Below are 24,176 nucleotides of genomic sequence, written 5' to 3'. Positions count from 1 at the left end.
ACGTGGAGCAAGTTCTCTGCAAAAATTGCATGCATAGACCTTAAAATATTAGACATCAGGGTTGACACACTCTCTGCTGAAGTAAAATTAACTAATATTTCCCTTTTCTATTTCCAGATTTAGATTAAATCCAAATAATATGGAGTTGATGCTTCAAAAACAAAAATGGTATAGAAAGGCAGGATAGTTGCTGATTAAATGGTGAAAACTATTATGCTGTGTAAGTTATTCTTTCACCAGATATCACTCCGAAATGGGGTGAAATTGAAGTGGCAAAGTCCTGTTATTAAAATAACTGATCTGACCCAATTAAATTTATGCAGTACAGTAATTGGCACCTTCTAATGTCTGTGCTAGTAATGGTGCCTACCTGAGCATCATTTTTGCCTATGTTTGACCAAATGCCTCTCAACCTTTCTTATCCATGATCTTGTCTAAATGTCTTTTAAACATTGTAATTACCGTAAGACCATCAGATGTAGGAGCAGAATTGAGCTATTTGGCCTATCAAATCTGCTCTACCATTCAATCAAGTTTGATTTTCTTCATCCTCTTTCTCCCAGTAATTTTTAAACCCTCTACTTGTCAATCTCTGCACCCAATGACAGCATTCACAGTCCTCAGACAACAAATTCTACAGATTGACCTAGATGTAGAAATTCCTCCTCATCTCAGTTCTAAATTATGAACCCCTTTGTTCTGACGCTGTGCCCTTGAATCCTAGGCTCTCCTACTAATGCAAACCTCCTCTCTGTGCACTCTGTCCAGGCCTTTTGAATATTCAGCAGATTTCAGTGACATTCGTGCCCCACCACCTCCCTAGCCTTCATCCTCCTGTACTCTACAAGTACAGGCCCAGAGGTGGAAAGCTTTTGTTTTTGTTTCCAGGATAATTTTTGTGAAAGCTTTCATTTTCAGGGCAATTTTTCTGAACCTCCTGGATTCTCTCCACATGCTTCCTTGGATATGGATTTCAAAATTGCTTGCAATGTTCCAAAAGTACTCACTTTTGCCACTTCCGGCTGCTTAACCACATACTCACTAACATCTGTTTGAAAGAATATGTCCTTTAGGCACCCTTTGTGCTCTGGTTTTAGACAACCCATCCTTGGGAGCAAAAATTGCTTGCCTTTATCAGGTGGGACATTCAGTAAAAATGTGCCAGACGTTGCCTTCATCACCCTTTTTACATGTCTCTCTTTCTACAGGGAGCTATGTTTGTATACCGAGATGTCCGTATAGCAACACTCTCCAGGGTCTGGCCATTTTTTGTGTAGTGATAGTTGATGTATGGTATACAGTATAAAGATACAGGTTGGCTGAAATCTGAAAACCCCCAAAATCCAAAATGTTTTGAACGCTGAAATGACATCGTAAATGGAAAATTCCACAAGGTGCTTGGAAGGTAACCTTATCAAACATACTACCTGACTAAGCATTTAATAGCTATGCTGTCTCCCTTTGTTGGGGGCTGTGAGGATCATATCACAAATTCGACTGACTTTGTAAAAATGATAACCAACATCCAGCTGACCCTGGAGGACGTAATGTTCAGTTTTGATGTAGTGTCCCTGTTCACGAGAGTTCCCAATTAGGACAGCTACAGTCAAGGTTTGATAAGGGTTACAGTTGACCTTTTCGAACACCCTTATATCAATGTACTTCCTCTGTAAGGGGAACTACTATGAACAGAAGTACGAAGTGGCCATAGGATTGCCCTTGTTGCCAGCTATTGGTATGTTTGAATTCATTGCACCTCAAATGCTGCTTCAGATATCTCGATGGCACCTTTGTAATGTGGCTTCATAGTTTCCAGACACTCCAGCAGTTCCACGTCTATATGAACAGCATACATCAATTTACAATTGAGCTGGAGAAGAATGGTTGATTCCCATTCCTGGATGTTCTGACACTACAGAATATCTGGCAGTTGCCTCGGACATAATGTCTATTGGAAACCCACTCACATTGACTTGTACCTCAACAATAACAGCCACTATCACACCTCTCAAGGTAGAGTGGTTCTTTCTACTATGATTAACCATGTGAAAACTAATTCAAACCTGGAGAGTCTGCATGAGGAAATAAGATGATTATGCACAATGTTCCTAACAATGGTTTCAAGGTGAGGGACATCAGTCGGGGCCCTTAAAAGGTTGACATAAAAAGCAGGAAACCTAATAATGAGGAGGAACCCATCATTACTGCCCGTCTTCCCTATATTTTCCTGGTTTCTGGAAGGATCACCCAGATCCTGAAGAAACACTGGACTAATACCATCCACAAACCCATAAAGAAGCTAATGCGGGTCAAAGATGACCTGGGACTCAGCACAGCTGGAGTTTCCAGGATTCCCTGTGAATGCAGACCAGATGGGACGCATGGTGGAAAACCACATCGAGGAGCATAGGAGGTGTATCTGTTTGGGTTACCTGGAGAAATTGGTGGTAGCAGAACATTGCATTCACAATGACCAAGGGATTGACTTTGGCACAGAACTATAGTGCCATGCCAGTGGCTTTTGGGACTGCCTGATGAAGGAAGCCATTGAAATAAAACTAGAGGAAAATTAACAAAAGCAAAGGTCTCACTCTAAGTAAGAACTGGAATTCGATTGTAAAGAAGGTGGGAGAGTGGAAACCTGATTGGATGAAGACTAACCAATCAGAAGGGACAGATGACCATGCCCAGGAATCATCCTTGATTAAATGACAGAGTTTGTCATCAAAATGTTGGTTAAAATCGATACCTGTACCTGGCTGGAAGTCCAAGAGGAGTTTACTCAATATATACAGAAGTTAAGATTGTGGACATAATTTGCATCTTCTATACAAAAATTCTAAAATCTGATCTGATTTTAATAAAATGGTTCTGGATTGGAACTGGGCCAAATGGAATTCAATTTTGCTAATTTTATATCCTTTCAATTGTATCAAAATACATAATCTAATCATTTGATTTAACTAATACAAATTATTTTGTATATTGATTGAGGAAGTCAAAGGGTCATTAGCAACAAACTGAATTTTTATTTGCAGTGATAACTATCTTGGGAGAGACAAGAGACTGCCAGTGCTGGTATCTGGAGGAGCTTGAAGAGTCAGCAGCATGTGTTGGGGAAGGAGGATTTTGAAATTTTTACCTTATCGTTTGAATGCATTCAGTAGTGTTAATATATTTGTCACATATCACCCTCTAGGGTGATCTTTTTGCTGTTTGAGTACATTCCCCACTGGACTTGGCCTGTTAACATCCATTATTGCTAGTCTATTACCCTTCCCTACAGAGCCTTTGCACTGGCTGCACCAAACTTCAGTGCACCCTTCAACACACATTTCTGAAACTTATAATGTGCCAGTCAGCAGGTCAGGAATGATCTATATCCTGGTCATGACCCTACATTGTAACTGTGTGGAGAGTGAAGAACGCCAGTTTGAAAAATAAGAGAGGATGGAGTAAAATGGGGGCAGGTAGGTGAAAGGTAGAGGCAGTCTGAAGAAAATTGGTAGATAGAGCCAGGTGGTGGGAGTGGAGGATGCCAGTAGCTGCTCAGTGATAAGCAGAAATGCACACATTACCAGGGTTGGAATCTAAGAGAACAGTAATAATGGGCAAATACGAGGAAATCTGCAGATGCTGGAAATTCAAGCAAAACACACAAAATGCTGGTGGAACGCAGCAGGCCAGGCAGCATCTATAGGAAGAAGCACTATTGACGTTTCGGGCTAAGACCCTTTGTCAGTCCTAATGAAGGGTCTCAGCCTGAAACGTCGACAGTGCATCTTCCTATAGATGCTGCCTGGCCTGCTGCGTTCCACCAGCATTTTGAGAGTAATAATGGGGACCATTTAGAGCAGTGCTGAAGGACAGATATAACAAAAGAGAAGGGATCTCCTGTGTAGTGGTGAGTGTAACTATGAGGGACAAAAAATGGATGAAGAACATCTTTATTTGCAAGACACTGTTCATAGAAGCATATTACAGCATGGGGCTAAGAAGGGTCTGAAAATGTAATCACCAATCAATTCAAAACTTGGGTCTTGTGGCTACAGGGCAGGAATACTGAAGCTGATTGATATAGAAAATCTTTATTCATCATAAGGACAACTCTTGGAGATACTCTCAGTAGAGTACAAGTTTTTGTACTTGAGTACAAAATTAACTCAGATGATTCAATACATTTTCAACAGCTACAATATTTGTTTCAGTATTTTCATGCATTTACAATAGGAGTTCACTATAACTGAATACACTCCTCTAAGTCGGGACAGAATAATTCACATGGATGTTCTAAAAAGCTTCCTAAAACAGATCTCGGGCATCCAGAAAGAGCTAATACAAGAAAATTTGCAGATGCTGTAAATCCAAACAATGCACACACAATGCTGGAAGAACTCAACAGGCCAGGCAGCATCTATGGGAAAAGAGTAAGCAATCGACATCTCGGTCCGAAGCATTTACTCTTTTCCATAGATATTGCCTAGGCTGCTGAGTTCCTCCAGCATTTTATGTGTGCTATCCAGAACTAATGTGTGGGCTGACTGAATACAGAAGTATTCCAATTATTAAAAGAGCATATGCATCTGTGATGGTTTTTCCCTGTTCTTGATGACTATCAGTCTGATCTGGAAGCTTCCATGTTCTCAGTCACAGTGATGGGAAAACAACCAAAATTTTCTGGTTTGTTGTCAAGGAAACATCCCTCATTGGTTTGTTTGGCTGATGCATATGAGAAAGTTTCATAGTTTTATCACTTTGCAAACCATATCTCTTGAGCAGCTAGCCTCCACCTGTGGGGCCAATGATCTGTAGATGACACTGTTTGTGTACAAAGCTGACCTTTCAATTTCAAATGGATCAATGCTTGTAATTTACAAGTCCTGACGAATGATTTGTGCTTGAATTAATGCTGGTATAATTCACGTGATTACTTAACTCCTGTATCCCTAACAGGCCTTAACATTTTTTTGAAATTATGAGGTCAGCTCGTAGAGGTCAATAAAAGGTGGAACAGCCAGAAGAAAGTGGTTTTGGGTTGAATGATCATGTTGGAGCCAGGTGAAGCCTATACAGATTACTTACCGGCTTTTGGGATTAATATGCATCATTGAACTAGGGCATTAATTGAAGTGTAACTTGAAGAAAACATAATGGGAAGCAGAGGATAGGGTGACCAGATGCTCAGAAGGTAAAGGGTATGTGGATGAGAAGGATGGTGCTAGGTTAAAAGTCTACTCTGGCTGCTGATTGGGGCAGAAGGTTTGTATAGTTTGTGATGTGAGCGAGGTCAGATTGATAGCCAAAGGAATGGGAAGGGAGATGTGACAATATTGCAATTATAGAAGGAAAGAAGTTAGAAGGGAATGAGAATGGTGGGTTTGAAAAGCCACTTTCTTAATTTCTATGAAATAGCTGAAAAGCCTGCCTGGTGATTGATTATACCATTTCTTGTATGATTTTTTTCCAAGACCATTAAAATCTTGAATAGTTACATTAAAAGATAAGATGGAAAATAGTTGGAATTGAAGTAAGCAACACATAATACTGGAGGAACTCAGCAGGCCAGCATCTATGGAAAAGAGTACAGTTGACGTTTCAGGCCAAGACATCTGTTCATCAGGACTGGAGGAAAGAAAAAGAGCCAGTAAGAAGGTGGGCAAGGGGAGGAGAGGAAGAAACACAAGGTGATAAGTGAAACTTGGAAGGGGGAGGGGTGAAGTAAAGAGATGGGAAGTTGATTGGTGAAAGAGATACAGATCTAGAGAAGAGGGAAATCTGCTACGAGAGGACAGAAGGCCATGGAAGAAAGAAAAGGGGAGGAGCACCAGAGAGGTGATGGGCAGGTAAGGAGATGAGGTGAGGGAAATGGGAATGGTGAAGGTAGGGGGCATCACTGGAAGTTTGAGAAATTGATGCTTATACCATGAGGTTGGAGGCTATCCAGATGGAATATGAGGTGTTGCTCCTCCAGCCTGAGTGTGGCCTCATTGTGTTTCTTCCTCCCTTCCCCCACCTTACTTCAGGACCTTTCGGTCCTGATGAAGGGTCTCAGCCTGAAATGTCAACTGTACTCTTTTCCATAGATGCTGCCTGGCCTGCTGAGTTCCTTCAGCATTGTATGTGTGTTGCTTGGACTTCCAGCATCTGCAGATTTTGTATTGTTTTTGGAATTGAACAAATATGGCTCATGGTCAGGTATAATTTGGTTTCTCTCAACACTGACATGCATTTAGCACAGTTTAGGTGGTATACAGAATCATAGAATGGTTATAATTTAGAAAAAGGCCATTCACCCGAAGTCTGAAGTGCCATCTAGTTATTCCATGCTTCTGCCTTATCACCATATCCTTTTAGAAATGTATAGCTATTTTCAGAACAAACTAATTGAACCTGCCATCACAACTATTTTGGCAGTCCATTTTCGACCATCACTATTAGATTGGTAAAAATGAAGTTGTCCTTGTGTCATTTTTGGTAATGCTGGCAAAGCACTTCGGACACTTCAGCTATTCCTATTGAATGTCTGAACAACTGGAAGGCTGCACTATATGCACCAAATATTGATATCTTCACAAAATTAACTTTGACAGTAACATATGTACCATAAGCAATGTTCTATTTGCATCAAACTCCAGTGCATTTACTTCCAAAATGTTATCTGGCATGCTTGAATTCTTGCAAACCCTTTATAAATAGAACAATATGTCTTGCAGTTCTAAATTCATCCTTGGCACTTAGTCTTCCATGCTCCTATGACTAAATATCTCATTCATAGCTATCATTTATAAATAGACATAAGGTCATGATGAATGATGCACAGCCAGTTGGCCTAGTTTGTGCAAGCAGACATGGGAATATTGGTAGTGTTGTAGCTCTTGTATCATTCAACAAGTAAGTAGTTTCGTCAATTTTGTGGACAGTTCATTGAATTTTTGCATCAGTTTTGAAACATTACTTCAGTCACTGTAATGACACATTCCCAATTCAGTTAAGAATTCGTGTAATAGCAAGTCAAAACAATATCACAGAAACAGTCTCTTCAGTCCATCTAGTCAGTGAGGAACTGTTCTGTCTAGTCCCATTAACCTGGACCTCAGTCCCAATACACCTCCCATTCATGTTCTTATCCAAGCTTATTTTAAAATGTTGCTATTGAACCCATCTCATTATTTCCTCTGGCAGCTCATTCCACACTCACCACTGAGTAAAGGAGTTTACCCTCTTGTCCCTCTAGATATTTCACCTTTCACCCTTAACCAATGATCTCTAATTCTAGTCTTATTCAGTATCAGTAGAAGAAAAAGCCTGCTTGCATTTGTCCTATCAATAGCCCTCATACTTTGTATAGCTTTATCAAATTTCCCTGCAAGTCCTACGCTCCAGGGAATAAAGTTCTGACCTATTCAACATTTCCCTGTTACTGGGGTCTTCAAGTCTCATTAACATCCTTGTAAAGTTTCTCTGTACACTTTCAATCTTATTGATAATAGATGCTGCTTCCAAATTACTAAAGGGACTCTATTTACAGTCTTTCCTAACTTTCAAACTTTTCAAACTTTCTCATCATGTAGAAGATTGCAGAAGAGCTAATAAGAATATAAAGTGAGGATTTTGAATATTCCTTTCTCCATGAAAACTTAGTTTTTCAACACTTATTTACAGAAAAACTCAGTTGTGCTTTTCCACATACACTCTTCACTTCGTTAGGTTCACCTGTACACCTCATTAATGCAAATCTCATCCACTCATGTGGCAACAACTCAGTGCATAAAAGCATGCAGCTTAGTCAAGAGGTTGTTGTTCAGACCAAACATCAGAAAGGGGAAGAAATGTAATCTTAGTAACTTTGACCATGTTGGTGTCAGATGGGGTGGTTGAGTGCTCTCCTGGAATTTTCATGCACAAGAGTCTCCAGAATTTACAGAGAATGGTGAAATTAAAAAAAATTCAACGGTGGCAGTTCTGTGAGCAATAATGTCTTGTTAATGAGAGAGGGGAATGGCCAGACACTAACCATGTGTTGATATAGTGATGTGCAGAAGAGCATCTATGAATGCACATGTTGAACCTTGAAGTGTAAGGGCAGCAGACACAATAAGCGTACACTGCCTAATTTATTAAATGCAGGATGTACCTAATAAAGTGGCTACTAAGTGTTAAATGCATCCGAGCTCATGAAAAATTAAGGGACTCGCACATAAACCTTTGACTATTTAGAATAGCTCTGAGCAGTGCTAGAAATATCTCATTGATCTTCAATTAACAATAGTCTAGTTTTTCAAGAAGTCCTGTCTAGAAGATAAATTAATGAGCTAATTATTCTCTCCATACAATCATGAAATTTGTATTTAATTCTTAGTACATTATCCTTATTAGAAATTCTTTTTTGAGTTTCATTATTTTTGAGACTCTTGGGGGAAAAATTGTTCTGGCTAACTTGATGTGCGTCACATTGTTCCTTTTAATCTAATATTTTTCACTTGTATCATTCTGCCCGACCTTTCCACAATCAGTTTTGTTTTGGTGTTTTAGTCTGTGACTTGTTCTTGAAGTTAACTGTAAGGTGCAAATAATAGCAATAAGGCAACTTTTACAATTGATTTGATACCTCCAATTGTGGGGAGTAAATTTTGAGGTATTGCATATAAAAACATTTTTTCCCTTTGTTAGCAATTGATCAGTTGGTGTTCATAGTTCAAGATGCTAACTTTGGGGGGAAAAAAAAGTAGTGAGTTGATGAACCAATTGTTAGCAAACCAATTCAATAAATTCCACAGGATGATTGCTTTGAGTCATCAATTTTGGCCTCCTTGTGGTAAGTTAAACTAGAATGTGATTTGAGCGGTTAGTTTTTAATGCTCGGGTGTAATTTTTGGTTTAATTTGATTGCATTCAAGTGTTGCTTAATTGATTAGGTCATATGCTTCCTGTGTTCTGCCTCAGAAGTGCTGGCCTTTGTCTTACAATCAAGGTCAACTGGAAAGCTTCAGGTTTATTGCACTTCTTCCTTTATTCCTTTCTAAGTAGGAAAAATCTGGGAGTTCTTTAATTTCATTAGACATCACATTGTGGCTTATCTGCATTATTTCTTGAACTGGAATGTTTTTTTAACCATATTCTAAACCATGTCTGGTTGCAGATGATGGTTGGGTATTTGAAAGTAAGTATGGTATATCAGTTGGGTAACTGATGATTTAAACTCAGTGTACTTAAATGTTTTTCAATACACTTGTAAATGATTGTTGCAATGCAAATTCAAATTGTTAATTGTTCAGTAGATACCTTATTCATTGCAATTCATAGTCTGATTTTGGAAACATGGCATTAGTGAACTTGAATAGTAATACAAACTTATGGCCAAAAGGTTCAAAATAATTGAACAGGATGGTTGTATAGATTTCTTAGGTGTTGCTTTTGTTTTGAAATGCATGATCTGGAAAGAGAAGCTGAAAACATATCTCACTTTTTGATAATTAAAAATACATTATAAATCTGATTTCTTTGTTTTATCATTGTAGGGTTTTAAAGAACTGAGTCGTTAAAAATGGTGGACTACTACCAGGTACTAGGAGTACACAAACATGCTTCTCAAGAAGAAATTAAAAAAGCGTAAGTCTAAATTGTATGAATGCTAATTAATAACTTGGTAGCAATCACAGCTGAGATTTATTCTAAGTAAGGATCTAGAAAGCAGAAAATGGTTGTTCATGATGCTGTAATGTAGATGTTTATTTCTTTAATCCAATTTTCTATTTTTTGTGCATCTAGTTCAGAGCAGAATTCTCCCATATTAATGTGGTCTTCACAACCGTTTAGTATGTTTTTATCTGAACCTCCTTTGTCATTTTGGAGTTTGAGTGCTGTGACTGTGGATTTACCAAATGTCCTTTTATATAAAAAAAATCTATCCCTGACTTGGAAGTTTGCCTTCACAGGATGAGGGAATTCACTGAGTAAAGAAACCATTCCTCATTTCTGATTGGCCAAACCCTACCCTGGAGATTTGACATCTGGACTCCAGTCTTCGGAAATACTTTTGTTTCCTCAAGCCTTTTTAAGAGTTTTAATGAGAATTAAGAATCTGTTTCTCAGGAATGTCCTAGTGAATCTTTGTAGTACTCCTTTGTAAGCAAATTTCTTTGCATCAGGAGACCAAAATACTACTACATTTGCAAACCTACAATCATACTGACTGCATTCATATCTAAGAAAATCTGCGGATGCTGGAAATCAAAGCAGTGCACACAAAATGCTGGAAGAACTTGGCAGTCAAGACAGCATCTATGGAAAAGAGTAAGCAGTCGTCGTTTCAGGCTGGGATCCTTCATGAAGGGTCACGAAGAGATCTGATGAAGGGTCTCAGCCCGATATGTCGACACTTTACTCTGTTCCATGGATGCTGCCTGGCCTGCTGAGTTCCTCCACCATTTTGAGTGTATTGCATTCAAATCTAACTCATTTAATATCATAAATATCTAGGCTTCCAGGACTAATGTTTGCTGTATACCCTTGGCCACAGACTTTTAATCAGAGAAAGCAATGCTTTGCTTCCTAATAACACAGCTCAGCATATAATAGAAACCAGCCTTGTTTCCATGGCCGCTGTCTGTATTTCTCACTGTCTCAGAGCAGGCAGTGTAATTGAAGACCCACCCATCCCAAACATTTTTTCTCTATTCCCTCTCCTGCCCCCCCCCCCCCCCCCGGCCCCAAACACCTCTGCGGGCAGAAGATCTTCTGAAGCCTGAAAGTATGTGCCACCAGGCTCAAGGACAGCTTCTACCCTGCAGTGTTATGTCTATTGAATTGTTCCCTAGTATGTTCTGACAGACTCTTGACCTTATCTATCTTGCTATGACTTTCCTGCTTATTGTCTACCTGCACTGCATTTCCTTTGTAGATATGTGCTTCATTCTGTTTTGTTATTATTTTACCTTGTACTACCTCAAGTACACTGTGTAATCTGATCTGTATTGACACTCTGCAAGACAAGCTTTTCACTGTACCTTGGTACATGTAACAATAATAAAGCAATTCCAATACAGGTGGTCCCCGTTTTTCGAACGTTCGCTTTACGACAGCTCGCTGTTTCGAAAGACCTACATTAGTACCTGTTTTTGCTAACCAAAGAGGATTTCCGCTTTTACGAAAAAAGGACTCCCGCTTTATATGTGTTTATCCCGAGAAAGACTACCATGACTGTGAAGCTTTGTGCAGGCAGTTGTGTGCGTAGGCGTGTACGTACTCATGAGTGTACGTGCTGATTTCCCCCCCCCCCCCCCCCAATCGATTTTGGCTCGCTGTCTTCCCGATTCTGATAAGTGAAACTACACCATGTATACAATATTTCTACTTTATATAGGCTGTATATTTATCATATCATTCCTGCTTTTACTTATATGTCCGTGTTATTTTAGGTTTTATGTATTATTTGGTAAGTCATTTTTTGGGTCTGGGAACGCTCAAAAATTTTTCCCATATAAATTAATGGTAATTGCTTCTAAGCTTTACAACATTTCGGCTTACAAATGGTTTCATAGGAACGCTCTACCTTCGGATATTGGGGGAAACCTGTACAATGTTTAATTCATAAAAACACAAAATGCTGGCAGAACTCAGCAGGCCAGACAGCATCTGTGGGAGGAGGTAGTGACGATGTTTCGAGCCGAAACCCTTCATCAGGAATGCATTTATTTCCAGCATCTGCAGATTCACTCGTGTTGACAATGTTTAATCCATTTCTTTTCCCCATAACTTTGTGCTAGGGTGACATTTTTCATTTGATCGTGTTGCCACTTTTCTGCAACTTGCTATGAAAGAATTTAAACGTGAAGTATTTAGGTCAAGACTGACCTAAATGGTGTTTTACTGCAGCAGTTATTGTTAAATGCTGTAATGACATCTGTTGGCTGAAACTGGTATTACAACTTAAAAGCTGCCCGACCTGCTGAGTTCATTCAGCTTTTTTGACCACAGCATCTGCAGTGTACTTTGTGTTTAAAATGTTAGGATTTGGCTGCAGAGACACCATGCAGCGTGGAAAGGGGCCTTCAGCCCACCAACCCCATGCCATCCTTTAAGTGTTTATATTAGTGCAGCTATAAACCTACAAAACTTCAATTTGAGTTGTGGAAACTGGAGCACCTGAAGGAATTCCACATAGTCACTGGGAAAGGTCTGCTCATTAGCACTGAAGACTGGAAGTGAATTTGGGTTGCTAGAAATGTCACTTTTTGTGATTTTAGATTAAATTTTACCAAGAATGGTAGTATAAAGACCATAGACCATAAGACATAGGAGCAGAATTTGGCCCATCAAGTCTGCTCTGCCATCCAATCGTGGCTGATGCTGCTTTTTCCTCCCTCCACAGACCCACTCCCCAGTCTTCTCCCTGTAACAATGCACAACCATCCTTCGAAATTCCAGCGAGTACAGGCCCACAGTCGTTAAATGTTCCTCATATGCTAACCGTTTCATTCCTGGAATCAATTCTCGTGAACCTCCTCTGAACCTCTCCAATGACAGCACATATTTTCTTAGATAAGGAGCTCAAAACTGTTCATAATACTCAAGGTGAAGCTTCACCAGTGCCTTATAAAACCTCAGCATCACATCCATGCTGTTAATCTCTTGAAATGAATGCTAACATTGCATTTGCCTTCTTCACCACTGACTCTACCTGCAAGTTAACCTTTAGCATGTTCTGCACAAAGACTCCCAAGGACCCTTGCATCTCAGATTTTTGGATTTTCTCCCTGTTTAGAAAATAGGCTGCACGTTTATTTCTTCTACCAAAATGCACGACAATACATTTTTCAATTATGTATTTGATTTGCCACTTTCTTGCCCATTTTCCTAATCTAAGTCCTTCAGCCTTCCTGTTTCCTCAGCTCTACCTGCCACATTTGTAGCATTTGCTGAAATATTTTGATGTTTCATCATTAATAAAGTGTCATGCTTCTGGCACTGTAAGCAAAAATGAATTACTTGAACAGTAGACAATTTCTGTTGACTTGATTCATCAACTAGCTAAAGGTAAACCTGGAACACTAGGACTACCTCCTCTTCCTCCTCATTTGAAAGCCTTCTGCAGGGTAATAATCCATCCAGCCAAACCATGCTTACCTAGAAGTGGTAATGCAGTAAGAAATACCCAAGGTGACTTAAAAACTTGGTCAAAGTAGCAAATTGCCACAGTGTGATTTGCCTCCTCTTGAATGAGATGTCCTGATATATCAGCCCCTTCCTAGATGTGGATTTGTGTTTTAGAACTTTGGTAGGGATATCATCTTTTCCTGACGTGGCTTTTTAAACATTTTAACAATTAACAGCAGCAGTAAGGTTGGTCTCGATAGCTGATTGGGGTAGAGAGTAGCATCACAATGTATCATGGTTAAGGGGGCCTTTGCAGTGTTCCATCCAGTGGCTGCTGCCTTTCTTTCTGTCCTTGTTAAGTTTATTTCTGCTTGCTCTCACTGGATAGCATTTTGGGTGGATGGTCCTGATGGTGTTGCAGAACCCACATAGAGCAATGCTTCCTCTGTGAAAACATTCTAAGTTCAAAACAAGAGTCAAGAAATGAATCTCTCAGCCTTTCCCAGCCCTACATCACAAATTAAGGCCTTGGATTCTCTGTTGGGCAGACCATGTCTTAGACATGCCTGACACCACTCTTGAAATGTATTCCAAGCTCTGTTGCTGGAAGTTGTCAGCTGAATAGAGAAGTTGCAAGCATGTGCTGAAAGCCTCCTTGTTCATTACTGATTCTTGAGAGTGTCTGACCTATGAATTCTTGGTGGAGAAAAAACATTGGTATTGTGAACCTGCAATCTGAGTTGCGAGCACCCTATGTAAACAGGAAGGAGTGTAACATCTGATACTACATCCACACTAGACTGGATAATTTTGAAAACGCCAGTTTCGAGTAAAAACGATAGGCGTCCACACTATGCATTTTTGGCAATATCTCTATCCACATTGAAACGGAGATTTCGGCGAATCTCCTCCTCCTGTGCATGCGCAGGACACATCTACCGAAAACAAGCGACATGTTTGGTGTCGAATCTCGTCATAAAAGTGCGCGTTTGTGTAGTTACTGACTAGAAAAACTTAAAATGACGGATAGCTGTAGGCTCTCATGCAGGAGAACTTAAAAGTAAAAAAAAACAAATACTGGAGTGTACGGTGGCAACCGATTGAGTTCAATGACAGATTGACCCGGCTGCCGACGAACATTGAAGAACTGACTAATTCTGTTGCATTAATAAAGCACCTTGTTAAATGTATAAAACATGTCTGCTTCAGTGTTATCTTGTATTTCCATACAATGTTACATTAGGCTGTTACACATCTATTGTCAGAGAAGTACTTGCATAAATAGGTAACCCACCTTCATACGAGCAAGGACAGAATACAGGGCAAAGTGAGTACAATATACTTATTCAGTAAGTTATGGGTCAAAGTATTTGGTGAGTACATTTCTAACTCTTCTGGCTTCAGTCTCTTTGCCGTCTGTTCTGAAATTGTTAGATTGCGTTCAAGAAAACAATGAAATAGCGCGCTGCCGTCTGATAGCATTTTCAGAAGTCTCCGGTTATGCTGTCCACACTGATCTGCCTGAGCAGCATTTTCAAAAATAACCCACCCTGGAAAGCGTTTCTGAAAAGCTCAGTTTTCGGGGGACGAAAATGCCGTTTTAGCGTGGACGGAGGGTAAAAACGAAGAGAGAAAGCTTCTGTTACGGATTTATCTGGCATAGTGTGGATGTAGCTGGAGACTTTGTCCCATTTGGTACCTCTAGCTTCATCTGTGTAAGAGTTTGTGGTTTCTACATTAACCTCATCGGCCACCTCAGAACTTACAAAATTCGAGGCAGCAAGTCATGCTCAGTCCTGAGGGACTAGTTTAGATCTATGCATAGTGGCAGAGGGAATGGAGTAGAATACTGAAGAAATAGTTTGTCTCAAAAGTATACAACACTGAAATTCTGCAATTTTCTGGGTGACCATGAAACCAAGAAAGAAAGGCAACAAGATCATCAACCCCTAAATCCTACCACCCTGCAAAAAAAAAAAAATACAGAACAAGCATATCAGCCCCCAAATCCTTCCCCTACACAAAAACAGATCAGGCACCTCAACCCTCAAATCCATCCAACCACACAAAAGAAACAAATAAAGGGTCTCTTAGTCTCCTTTTACTTGGACTTTATCTTATTTTTACCAAGAATGAGCAAGCAGTCAAATTATATGCAGAATGAACCATCTGGCAAGACATAGGTCTACCTTTATCCTCATTAGGGAAAAAATTTGTGGTTTATTTTTGAGGTAAGATGATCAGGTCTTGCGGGCTGTTCAGACTATTGGTGAATAGATATTTAAGTTGCACTAAATACTTAAGCACATATTCTGTCAAATAAGACAGTTTCAGAAAAGTCATTTCTGCCAATTCATTTCCCTTCAGAGCAAACAATGAAGCAGTCTTGCTGGGATTTTTCCTAGTATTTTGCTGTAGAATCACCTTTCCAATCCTGCAATAAACTCCATGAATTTTATTGGCTAAAGTTTATTTACATTGTCTGGCAGTTCAGAAGAGAAACTGATACAGGACTTTGTGATATGGTGCAACTCAAACTACCTGCGTCTCAATATCACCAAAACCAAGGAGATGGTGGTGGACTTTAGGAGATCTAGGCCTCATATGGAGCCAGTGATCATTAATGGAGAATGTGTGGAGCAGGTTAAGACCTACAAGTATCTGGGAGTACAGTTAGACGAGAAGCTAGACTGGACTGCCAACACAGATGCCTTGTGCAGGAAGACACAGAGTCGACTGTACTTCCTTAGAAGGTTGGCGTCATTCAATGTCTGTAGTGAGATGCTGAAGATGTTCTATAGGTCAGTTGTGGAGAGCGCCCTCTTCTTTGTGGTGGCGTGTTGGGGAGGAAGCATTAAGAAGAGGGACGCCTCACGTCTTAATAAGCTGGTAAGGAAGGCGGGCTCTGTCGTGGGCAAAGTACTGGAGAGTTAAACATCGGTAGCTGAGCGAAGGGCGCTGAGTAGGCTATGGTCAATTATGGATAACTCTGAACATCCTCTACATAGCACCATCCAGAGACAGAGAAGCAGTTTCAGCGACAGGTTACTATCGATGCAATGCTCCTCAGACAGGATGAAGAGGTCAATACTCCCCAATGCCATTAGGCTTTACAATTCTACCGCCAGGACTTAAGAACTTTTTAAAAGCTATTATTAATGCTTTTTGAGATAGTGATTTAGATGCATATCATATTTTTTACTGAGTTAAGTATTGTATGTAATTAGTTTTGCTACAACAAGTGTATGGGACATTGGAAAAAAGTTGAATTTCCCCATGGGGATGAATAAAGTATCTATCTATCTAATTAGGAGCCCTTCATGGATTAGTAGGCTCCAATGTCAGTGCTAATAAAGTTCAAAGGTTCATTTATTATCAAAGTATACAACTCTGAAATTCTTCGGGTTGCCATGAAACTGAGAAAGAAAAGAATGGCCGCACAATCATCAACCCCAAAATTCCCCTCCCCTGCACAAAAAGACCAGTTCAGGCGAAAAAATGTGTATAGTCCAAGTCCATATCCAAAACACAGAAAACCTGAGTAACATTCTGTGGGCAAAGCTGCAGGCTCTGCCTGCTTTGGTAGCATAGTAGAGTGAGCCTCAGTGATCAAAAGGCAAGCAGCTGGTGTGCACCTACTTTCACCTCGATGTTTCAATCTCCCTCCATTGCTTTAATCGACCAGTGATGGAAGCTTTAATTGGCAAAATGGAGTCAAACATCGCTCGCAGCCTGCCCACCATGAGGTTTGTGTATGTTGCCTCTGCCTCCCAGAATCCTCTTGGAGACAGCAGAGTGCTGAAGCACCCAAACAATCTCCAACTAAAGTGAGCTGCTTGGTTGTAGATTGTTAAGTTTGAGTTATTTGAGTGGCACTCGTGCAGACAAATTGAGAGTATTCCACCATAATCTTGAGTTGTGGCTTGTAGTTAATGAGGGGATTTATGTTGAGTGGTGATTTTTGTATACCTGTCACTCAATATGGCATTGGTGAAACACGACAATGTTTTGCAGGCAGCTGATGAAACGTCTAAATAAACTTTTGAACTTCTCTCATTGCAATCTGGAGCCTATAATTTCCCTATAAGTAATGTACTTTCAAACCATCTTAATAAACTAATGATTTCACTATCTTCTGAAGGACTCAACAGACTTAACTCTCAGGAGTGCAGGTCTGGCACCTTTAAGTGGTCAGAATATACTGTCATGGCCAGAAAAGAGGGGGGAGGGGAGGACTCCAAGGCAGACTAAAACAGTCTGTAAAACTTCCTCCATCCAGTGTCTTGTTAGCAAAGTTTGTCACTGGAGAACAAGATTGCAGCATCGGAGGAAAATAAGGATTTGCTGTCTTGTGTTTCCTGGAGTCATGGCTTGCTGTGGATGCACTGGATATGTCAGTGAGTCCTGAGGGCTTCACAATACACTACAGACTGGACTATTGATTTGAAAAGTGTGAAACGTGGCGGTGGGGGCGGGGGGGGTTCTCTGTTTCATGATAAAATCTTTGTGGTGTTCGGAACTTGCAGTCTCGTTCCATTCTTGTTCCCCTGACCTGACATATCTTATGACTAAGTGCTGACTGTTCTTCTTATCAAGAGAGTTCTCCTTCCTTCGTGATTCTGACCAGTTTACCTACTGCCAAAGGCTCGTGGTATTGAGTGTAGCAATTAGCAAACAAGAAACAATATCTCAACGCTTTTCAAATTATTGTTGAGGACTTCAATCAGGCTTGATGGAAGAAAGCTTTGCCCAATTATCAACATGTCACCTGCAGCATAAGGGTTCCAAACACTCAACCACTGTTTATTACGATTAAGGATGCCTGTTGTTCCATGCCTAGACTGCATTTTGGGAAATCTGACCATTGGTTGTCTTCCTGCCTGCATACAGGCAGTCTAAAGGGCAAGACTCAGATGAGGACAACAGAGAGGTGATTGTGGAAGGCAGAGGAGCAGCTATGGGATGGACTATGTTCAAGGACTTATCAGGAGATCTGAATGGATATTCCATGGTTGTCATGGACTTCAAGAACAGTTATAGACAAGTATGTCCCCACAAAATCATTGAGGCTTCTCCATCCAGAGGCCCTGGATCAACAAAGAGGTCCACAGTCTGCTTTAGGGCCATATCAGGTACTAAGTAAAATACACGAGGTCCAGGTATGCTCTCCAGAAAGGCATTTTGTATGCAAAATAGTAATTTCAGACTAAACGTGAATCTCTGAAGGATGCCCAACAGCTGTGGCAGGACTTGAATGTCACCACCTACAAAGTGAAAGCAAATGACATTGGTGTCACTAAGGTTTTACTCCCAGATGAGCTTAATGCCTTTTAGCTTGCTTTGACTGTTGAAATATGGAGACATCATTGCAAACTCCTACAGCTCTGACAGCCCTCCGAGGCCATTGTGAACCCTTAGAAAGCATCCAGCCCGAGTGTGGAAACTGGCCAAGCACTGAAAACCAGTGCTGATAAACTAGTTGGAGTGTTCGCTGTTGTAACTGGAAAGACATAATATACTGTATTGTGCAAAAGTCTTGGGCATTCAAGATGTGTGTGCTTATGTGTATATTGCACAGTACTGTGGTTCATTTATTTTTTTTAAATAAATTGTGTAGAGGTTATAGTTAACTAGATCATAATCATCAGAATCAAATTTAATATCAATGGCATATGTTGTGAAATTTGTTAACTTTACGGCAGCAGTACAATGCAGTACATAATAGAGAAAAAACCTGAATTACTGCAAGTATGTACATTTTAAGCAGTTAAGTATTGCGAAAGCAAAGGAATAAAATAAATAGTAAGGTAGTGTTCATGGGTTCAATGTCCATTCAGAAATCGCTTGGCAGAGGGAAGAAGCTGTTCCTAATTGAATTGACTTTATTTCTTACATCCTTCACATATGTGAGGAATAAAAATCTTTGTCTCAATTTGAATGTGCAATGTACAGATTATAGTAGTTTGTAATAAATAGTATGTGCAGTAAGATATACAACATAACAGTCAATATAGGATAGAAATACAATTGTATCAGCATGAATCAGTCAGTCTGATGGCCTGGTGGAAGAAGCTGTCCTGGAGCATTTTGGTCCTGGCTTTAATGCTGTGGTACCGGTTCCCAGATGGTAGCAGTTGAAACAGTTTATGGTTGGGGTGACTCAGGTCGCCAGTGATCCTTCGGGCCCTTTTTTTCGCACCTGTCTCTGTAATAGTAGGAAGTTCACATTGTTGAGGTCTCCCACAGTAACGTTCCATTTATTCCATTTGCCAGAAGCATGTCCTTTGATAAGTTCCTTTGCCAGGGAGCATTAAAGTTCTTGAGAACAAATCAGGGATTCTCTATCTCCCTCTCCTTAGAATTGGTTTTTGGGTAATTGGTCTCATTGTATTGCTGTTGTAATTCTGGTGGGGGATTTTCAGATTTCCTGATAAATTGCATGGAAATATAAAAGCCGGGGTTTGCCACTGGAAATGCAGAGATCATTTTTTTTTCCACTTTAATTCTTTGCATACTGAATTCCAATTTTGTCTTTTTAATGACTTTGGCTCCCAGTCTACCTGAAAGGCATGTCCAATCTTGTGTGTGGCAGTTGGCTAGAACTCTGACATGTACAAACCATAATCGTAGGATAAAATAAATGGTACATAGCCGAATTAAATTTACAAGAGTTGGCTTCATTGCCCATAGTTGTAATTCTTTCAGCTTTATAATGCAGCAAATATGATCAGATCTGGTATTCAGAGTACATTAGGTTCGATCATATGGGTAGATAACACACTGCTGCAGTGAGTAGTGCGAAATGCATGCACCCAACTGCAAATAAATTCGATAATGCAGTAACAAAATATCTGTTGTAACAGCATTGTTGAATAAAGTGCAATCAAAATGGGGATGGCTAAATTCTTGGGATTTCTGGCAAACTGTCGTCTGAAAGGCCACTGCAACAATAAAATGGTGATGTATAATACATTATTGAGTCACTGAGATAAATTATACCTCAAGAAATTATTCACTGCAACTAATTACTTTGGTTATTGGCAATTTAGACATTTTCCTATTTCCAACTGAAAATTCTGTAAAAAATGCCTGCTGCAATAATGGAAGTCAGATTCGGTGTGTACAATTTTAATGAAATGATCCTGTTATTGCATGTATTATTTTGTTTATCTACCTGTATGTTGGCTTACAAGGAATTTTCTGCATATTCTTTATACTTAACTGAATGCTACATTTTTGGATAGATATCGCAAACTGGCACTGAAATGGCACCCTGATAAGAATCCTGACAATAAGGATGAAGCGGAATCAAAATTTAAGCAACTTTCAGAAGCCTATGAAGTTCTTTCTGATTGTAAGTTTTATTGAATGGAATACTTCATCTGAAATGTTACTTGAGCTGTTGTTATTAAAGCAATTTAAGGTCAGCATGGAAGGATGTCGATTATTCTTGAAATGTAGCTTTAAATGTTCTCATCTGGAATGAAACTAACATTTATGAAAGCTTTCAAAAAATTCAAATTTCATACCAAAAATATTTTGGAAATATTACATTTTTTAATGACAGTTAGTTTTAATGCTCATGATTTCTGATTTCTAGGGTATTATTTTGTAGCATTCTGCAGTGGTCAAGGAAACTTACCTGCTGTCCCAAATTTAAAAAAAGACTCGAGTCAAGATTGGTACACTTCTAGATATTGTAGCTTCTACCAATTAATTTGCAAGCAATGTCACTGTTGTCTCTGGTCTGTATTTCTAACACTCTGTTAGATCACTGTGTGAATACCTTTATGCCTTTTCAGAATGCTCTGAAGCATTCACCAGTAACATTTGTCATCTTTAATAGACTGTTGCTTGTGAGTACATGTTCTTTCAGCTATTTTGTGTAGTCATATTCTTGAAATTTGGCCCTGTGGCTATTTCTTCACTCAAACTGGCATCCAGCTGCTTTATGTTTGTCTCTTGACTTGAAGTAACTTATATGAATTTGCAAGTATTATTCACCAGTAAATGAGAAAGTAGCCTTACTCAAAGTGGTTTAGATTACGTTCCTTCACGGAACTCTTGCCTGGAAGTGAAAATATAACTGATGAATCAATTGAAAGTAATGATGAAGGCTACTTTTGATCTGAATATATATGTGAAAATGTGCATTATGAGCATGCAGAAAGAAAAAGGTCCAAATTTTCATGCTTATTGTTTACAAAAAGCCTTTTTTAAATTTTGTGGTGTTTTTATGACTTATGGAAACACAGAAACCAACAGCACAATACAGGCCCTTCGGCCCACATCTATGCTGAACATGTCCTTACCTGAGAAACCGCCCTCTCGTGCTAGCCATTTCAGCCCTGGGAAAAAGTCTCTGACTATCCACACAATTAATGCGTCTCATCATCTTATACACCTTTATCAGGTCATCTGTCATCCTCTGTCGCTCCAAAGAAAAAAGACAGAGTTCACTCAACCTATTCTCATAAGGCATGCACCCCAATCCAGGCAACATCCTTGTAAATCTCCTCTGCACACTTTCTATGGCTTCCACAATCCTTCCTGTAGTGAGGCGACCAGAACTGAGCACAGTACTCCAAGTGTGGTCTGACCAAGGTATAGCTGCAGCATTAACTCTCAGCTCCTAAACTCAATCCCACGATTGATGAAGGCCAATGCACCGTATGCTTTCTTAACCACAAGAGTCGACCTGCGCTGCAGCCTTGAGTGTCCTATGTATTCGGACCCTAAGATCTCTCTGATCCTCCACACTGCCAAAAGTCTTACCATTAATACTATTTTCTGTCATCATATTTGACCTACCAAAAGGAACCACCTCACATTTACCTGGATTGAACTCCATCTGCCACTTCTCAGCCCATTTTTGCATCCTATCAGTGTCCCGCTGTAACCTCTGATAGCCCTCCACACTATCCACAACACGTCCAACCTTTGTGTCATCAGTAAATTTACTAACCCATCCCTCCACTTCATCCACATCATTTATAAAAATCACGAAGAATAGGGGTCCCAGAACAGATCCTTAAGGCACACCACTGGTGACTGACCTCCATGCAGAATATGACCTGTCTACAACCACTCTTGCCTTCTGTGGGTAAGCCAGTTCTGGATCCACAAAGCAACGTCCCCTTGGATCCCATGCCTCCTTACTTTCTCAATAAGCCTTGAATGGGGTACCTTGTCAAATGCCTTGCTGAAATCCATATACACTACATCTACTGCTCTACCACCATCATCCTACTGATTAGATTATCTTTGCAAAGTCTTGCTAAGATTTGATGTACTGAGGTAAGCTGCTTGTACATCAGGGGAGTACTGATGTGTCTGCAGGGGAGTCTGCAGTGTGGTAGAACTGAGGCAGCTCTACAAGTTGCACTAGTGACCTGGGTTCAATCCAGACACGTACTGCTGAAGTGAGAATTGCGTGGGTTTCCTGGATTTTCTGGTTTCCTTGCACATAATCAAAGCTGTACTAGTTGTTGGATTGATTGGCAACTATAAGTTGTCCCTTGTCTGTTAGTGAATAGTAGAACCTGGAGGGAGTTGATAGGAATGTGGGGAGAATAGGTTTTAAGGGAAATTAGTGGGGGAATGGGATTGCTGTGAGCTGGCTTAGACCTGGAAAATGGCATGCTGTATTGTATAGAAATACAGACGTCAGTGTTAATGGTAAAAGTCTTTTTTTCCCTTGGGTTTTAAAATTTGTACTTTAGCTTAATAGTATCTGTTTCAAAATTAATTTACAGTCTAAAGTTTGGTACAGTTTATCAGCGGTGTTTTATGATTTCAAAGTTTTAAGTAAATGATCAAAGTACATGCCACCATATACAACCCTGAAATTCATTTTTTGCAGGCATTCATAGTAAGTACAAAGAAGCAATAGAATCAATGAAAGACAGCATCCAACAAAACAGAAACAATTGTACAAAAGCGAACTAACTGCCAATACAAAGTAATAAATAAATAAGTAAATATTGAGAACATGCTATGAAGAATCCTTGAAAGTGAGTGCATAGATGTTGGGATCAGCTCAGTGATGAGTTGAGTGAAGTCCAGTGTCCCAAAATATTCTACTTGGCTTTTACTGTTATTTTCATTTTTATAGGCATCCGTTAGTCTCGAGAGACCATGGGTTTGCACCTTGGAAAGTTTCTAGGGCGCAAGCCTGGGCAGGGTTCTATGGGAGACTGGCAGTTGCCCATGCTGCAAGTCTCCCCTCTCCACACCACCGATGTTGTCCAAGGGAAGGGCAAGGGCAGATACAGCTTGGCACCAGTGTCGTCACAGAGCAATGTGTGGTTAAGTGCCTTGCTCAAGGATACAACATACTGAGGCTCGAACTAGCAGCATTCAGATCACTAGACCAATGCCTTAACCACTTGGCCATGCGCTAACTTACTGTTATTAGTAGCAAATTAATTACAGCAGTCTTTGCTTATTTTCCTATATCTGCAGGCATTATTTTTCAGGAAAGTAGATATTCACATTGCCCATTAACTAACTCTGGTAGAGCTGTATGCATTTGATTTGCAGTTTGATTAGTTTCTCCTAACTTCTGTTGAGTCAAACTATGCTCTAACTTTCAAAGATTTTTGAAAAACATGGCAAAAGGGAATGCTTATATTGATAACTAGCTATAAAGTAACACTTAGCCATTGGTGAAGAGATGGGTCATTCCAGAGCAGAATCTTTAGATTCTGATCAGTTGCTAGGGTATTCAAAACTATTCAAAAAGCAAGGGATGCAAAAGTGGGTATTAGCTGATTACTGACTTTCGAAAAAAATGTTAACATTATTAAAGAAGTAATAACAGTGTAGTTGGACAATATTAATCTAATCAATTAAGGCTTCTAATAAGGGAATAGAATGTAATGGGGGAAAGGCAGGAAAGTGACTTTGAGGATTGTTGGATTAACAATGATATTCAATAGTGGAGAAAGCTTGAGGGACAGAATAACCTATTTCTCATGGTCTTAGCATATTTCTATGATAAAACATCTTTGTCAGAACCCAGCTAGAGCTACATTTTGTATCTCGTCCAACACATCCAATTATATAGATTTAAAGTTTTT

At 39.8% G+C, this 24,176-nt stretch overlaps 1 protein-coding gene across 4 annotated transcripts in view; it reads left to right on the top strand.

Moving 5' to 3' along the window:
- The window catches only part of dnajb6b (DnaJ heat shock protein family (Hsp40) member B6b), a 103,933-nt gene that overhangs the window by 15,605 nt on the left and 64,152 nt on the right, over nucleotides 1–24,176 (top strand). For 3 of the 4 annotated variants that reach the window (XM_073054877.1, XM_073054875.1, XM_073054878.1), the window contains exons 2-3: nucleotides 9,519–9,609; nucleotides 20,340–20,449. In XM_073054877.1, coding sequence (XP_072910978.1) covers nucleotides 9,545–9,609; nucleotides 20,340–20,449 — 175 coding nt within the window. In that variant the 5' untranslated portion in view covers nucleotides 9,519–9,544. The remainder of the gene's footprint in view (nucleotides 1–9,518; nucleotides 9,610–20,339; nucleotides 20,450–24,176) is intronic. The other variant, XM_073054876.1, reaches the window with a different exon arrangement.

The sequence above is a fragment of the Hemitrygon akajei genome, chromosome 8 (assembly GCF_048418815.1).
Source record: "Hemitrygon akajei chromosome 8, sHemAka1.3, whole genome shotgun sequence".
NCBI lineage: Eukaryota > Metazoa > Chordata > Chondrichthyes > Myliobatiformes > Dasyatidae > Hemitrygon > Hemitrygon akajei.
The sequence above is the reverse complement of the archived record's forward strand: the minus strand, read 5'-3'. Positions and strand labels throughout refer to the sequence as shown.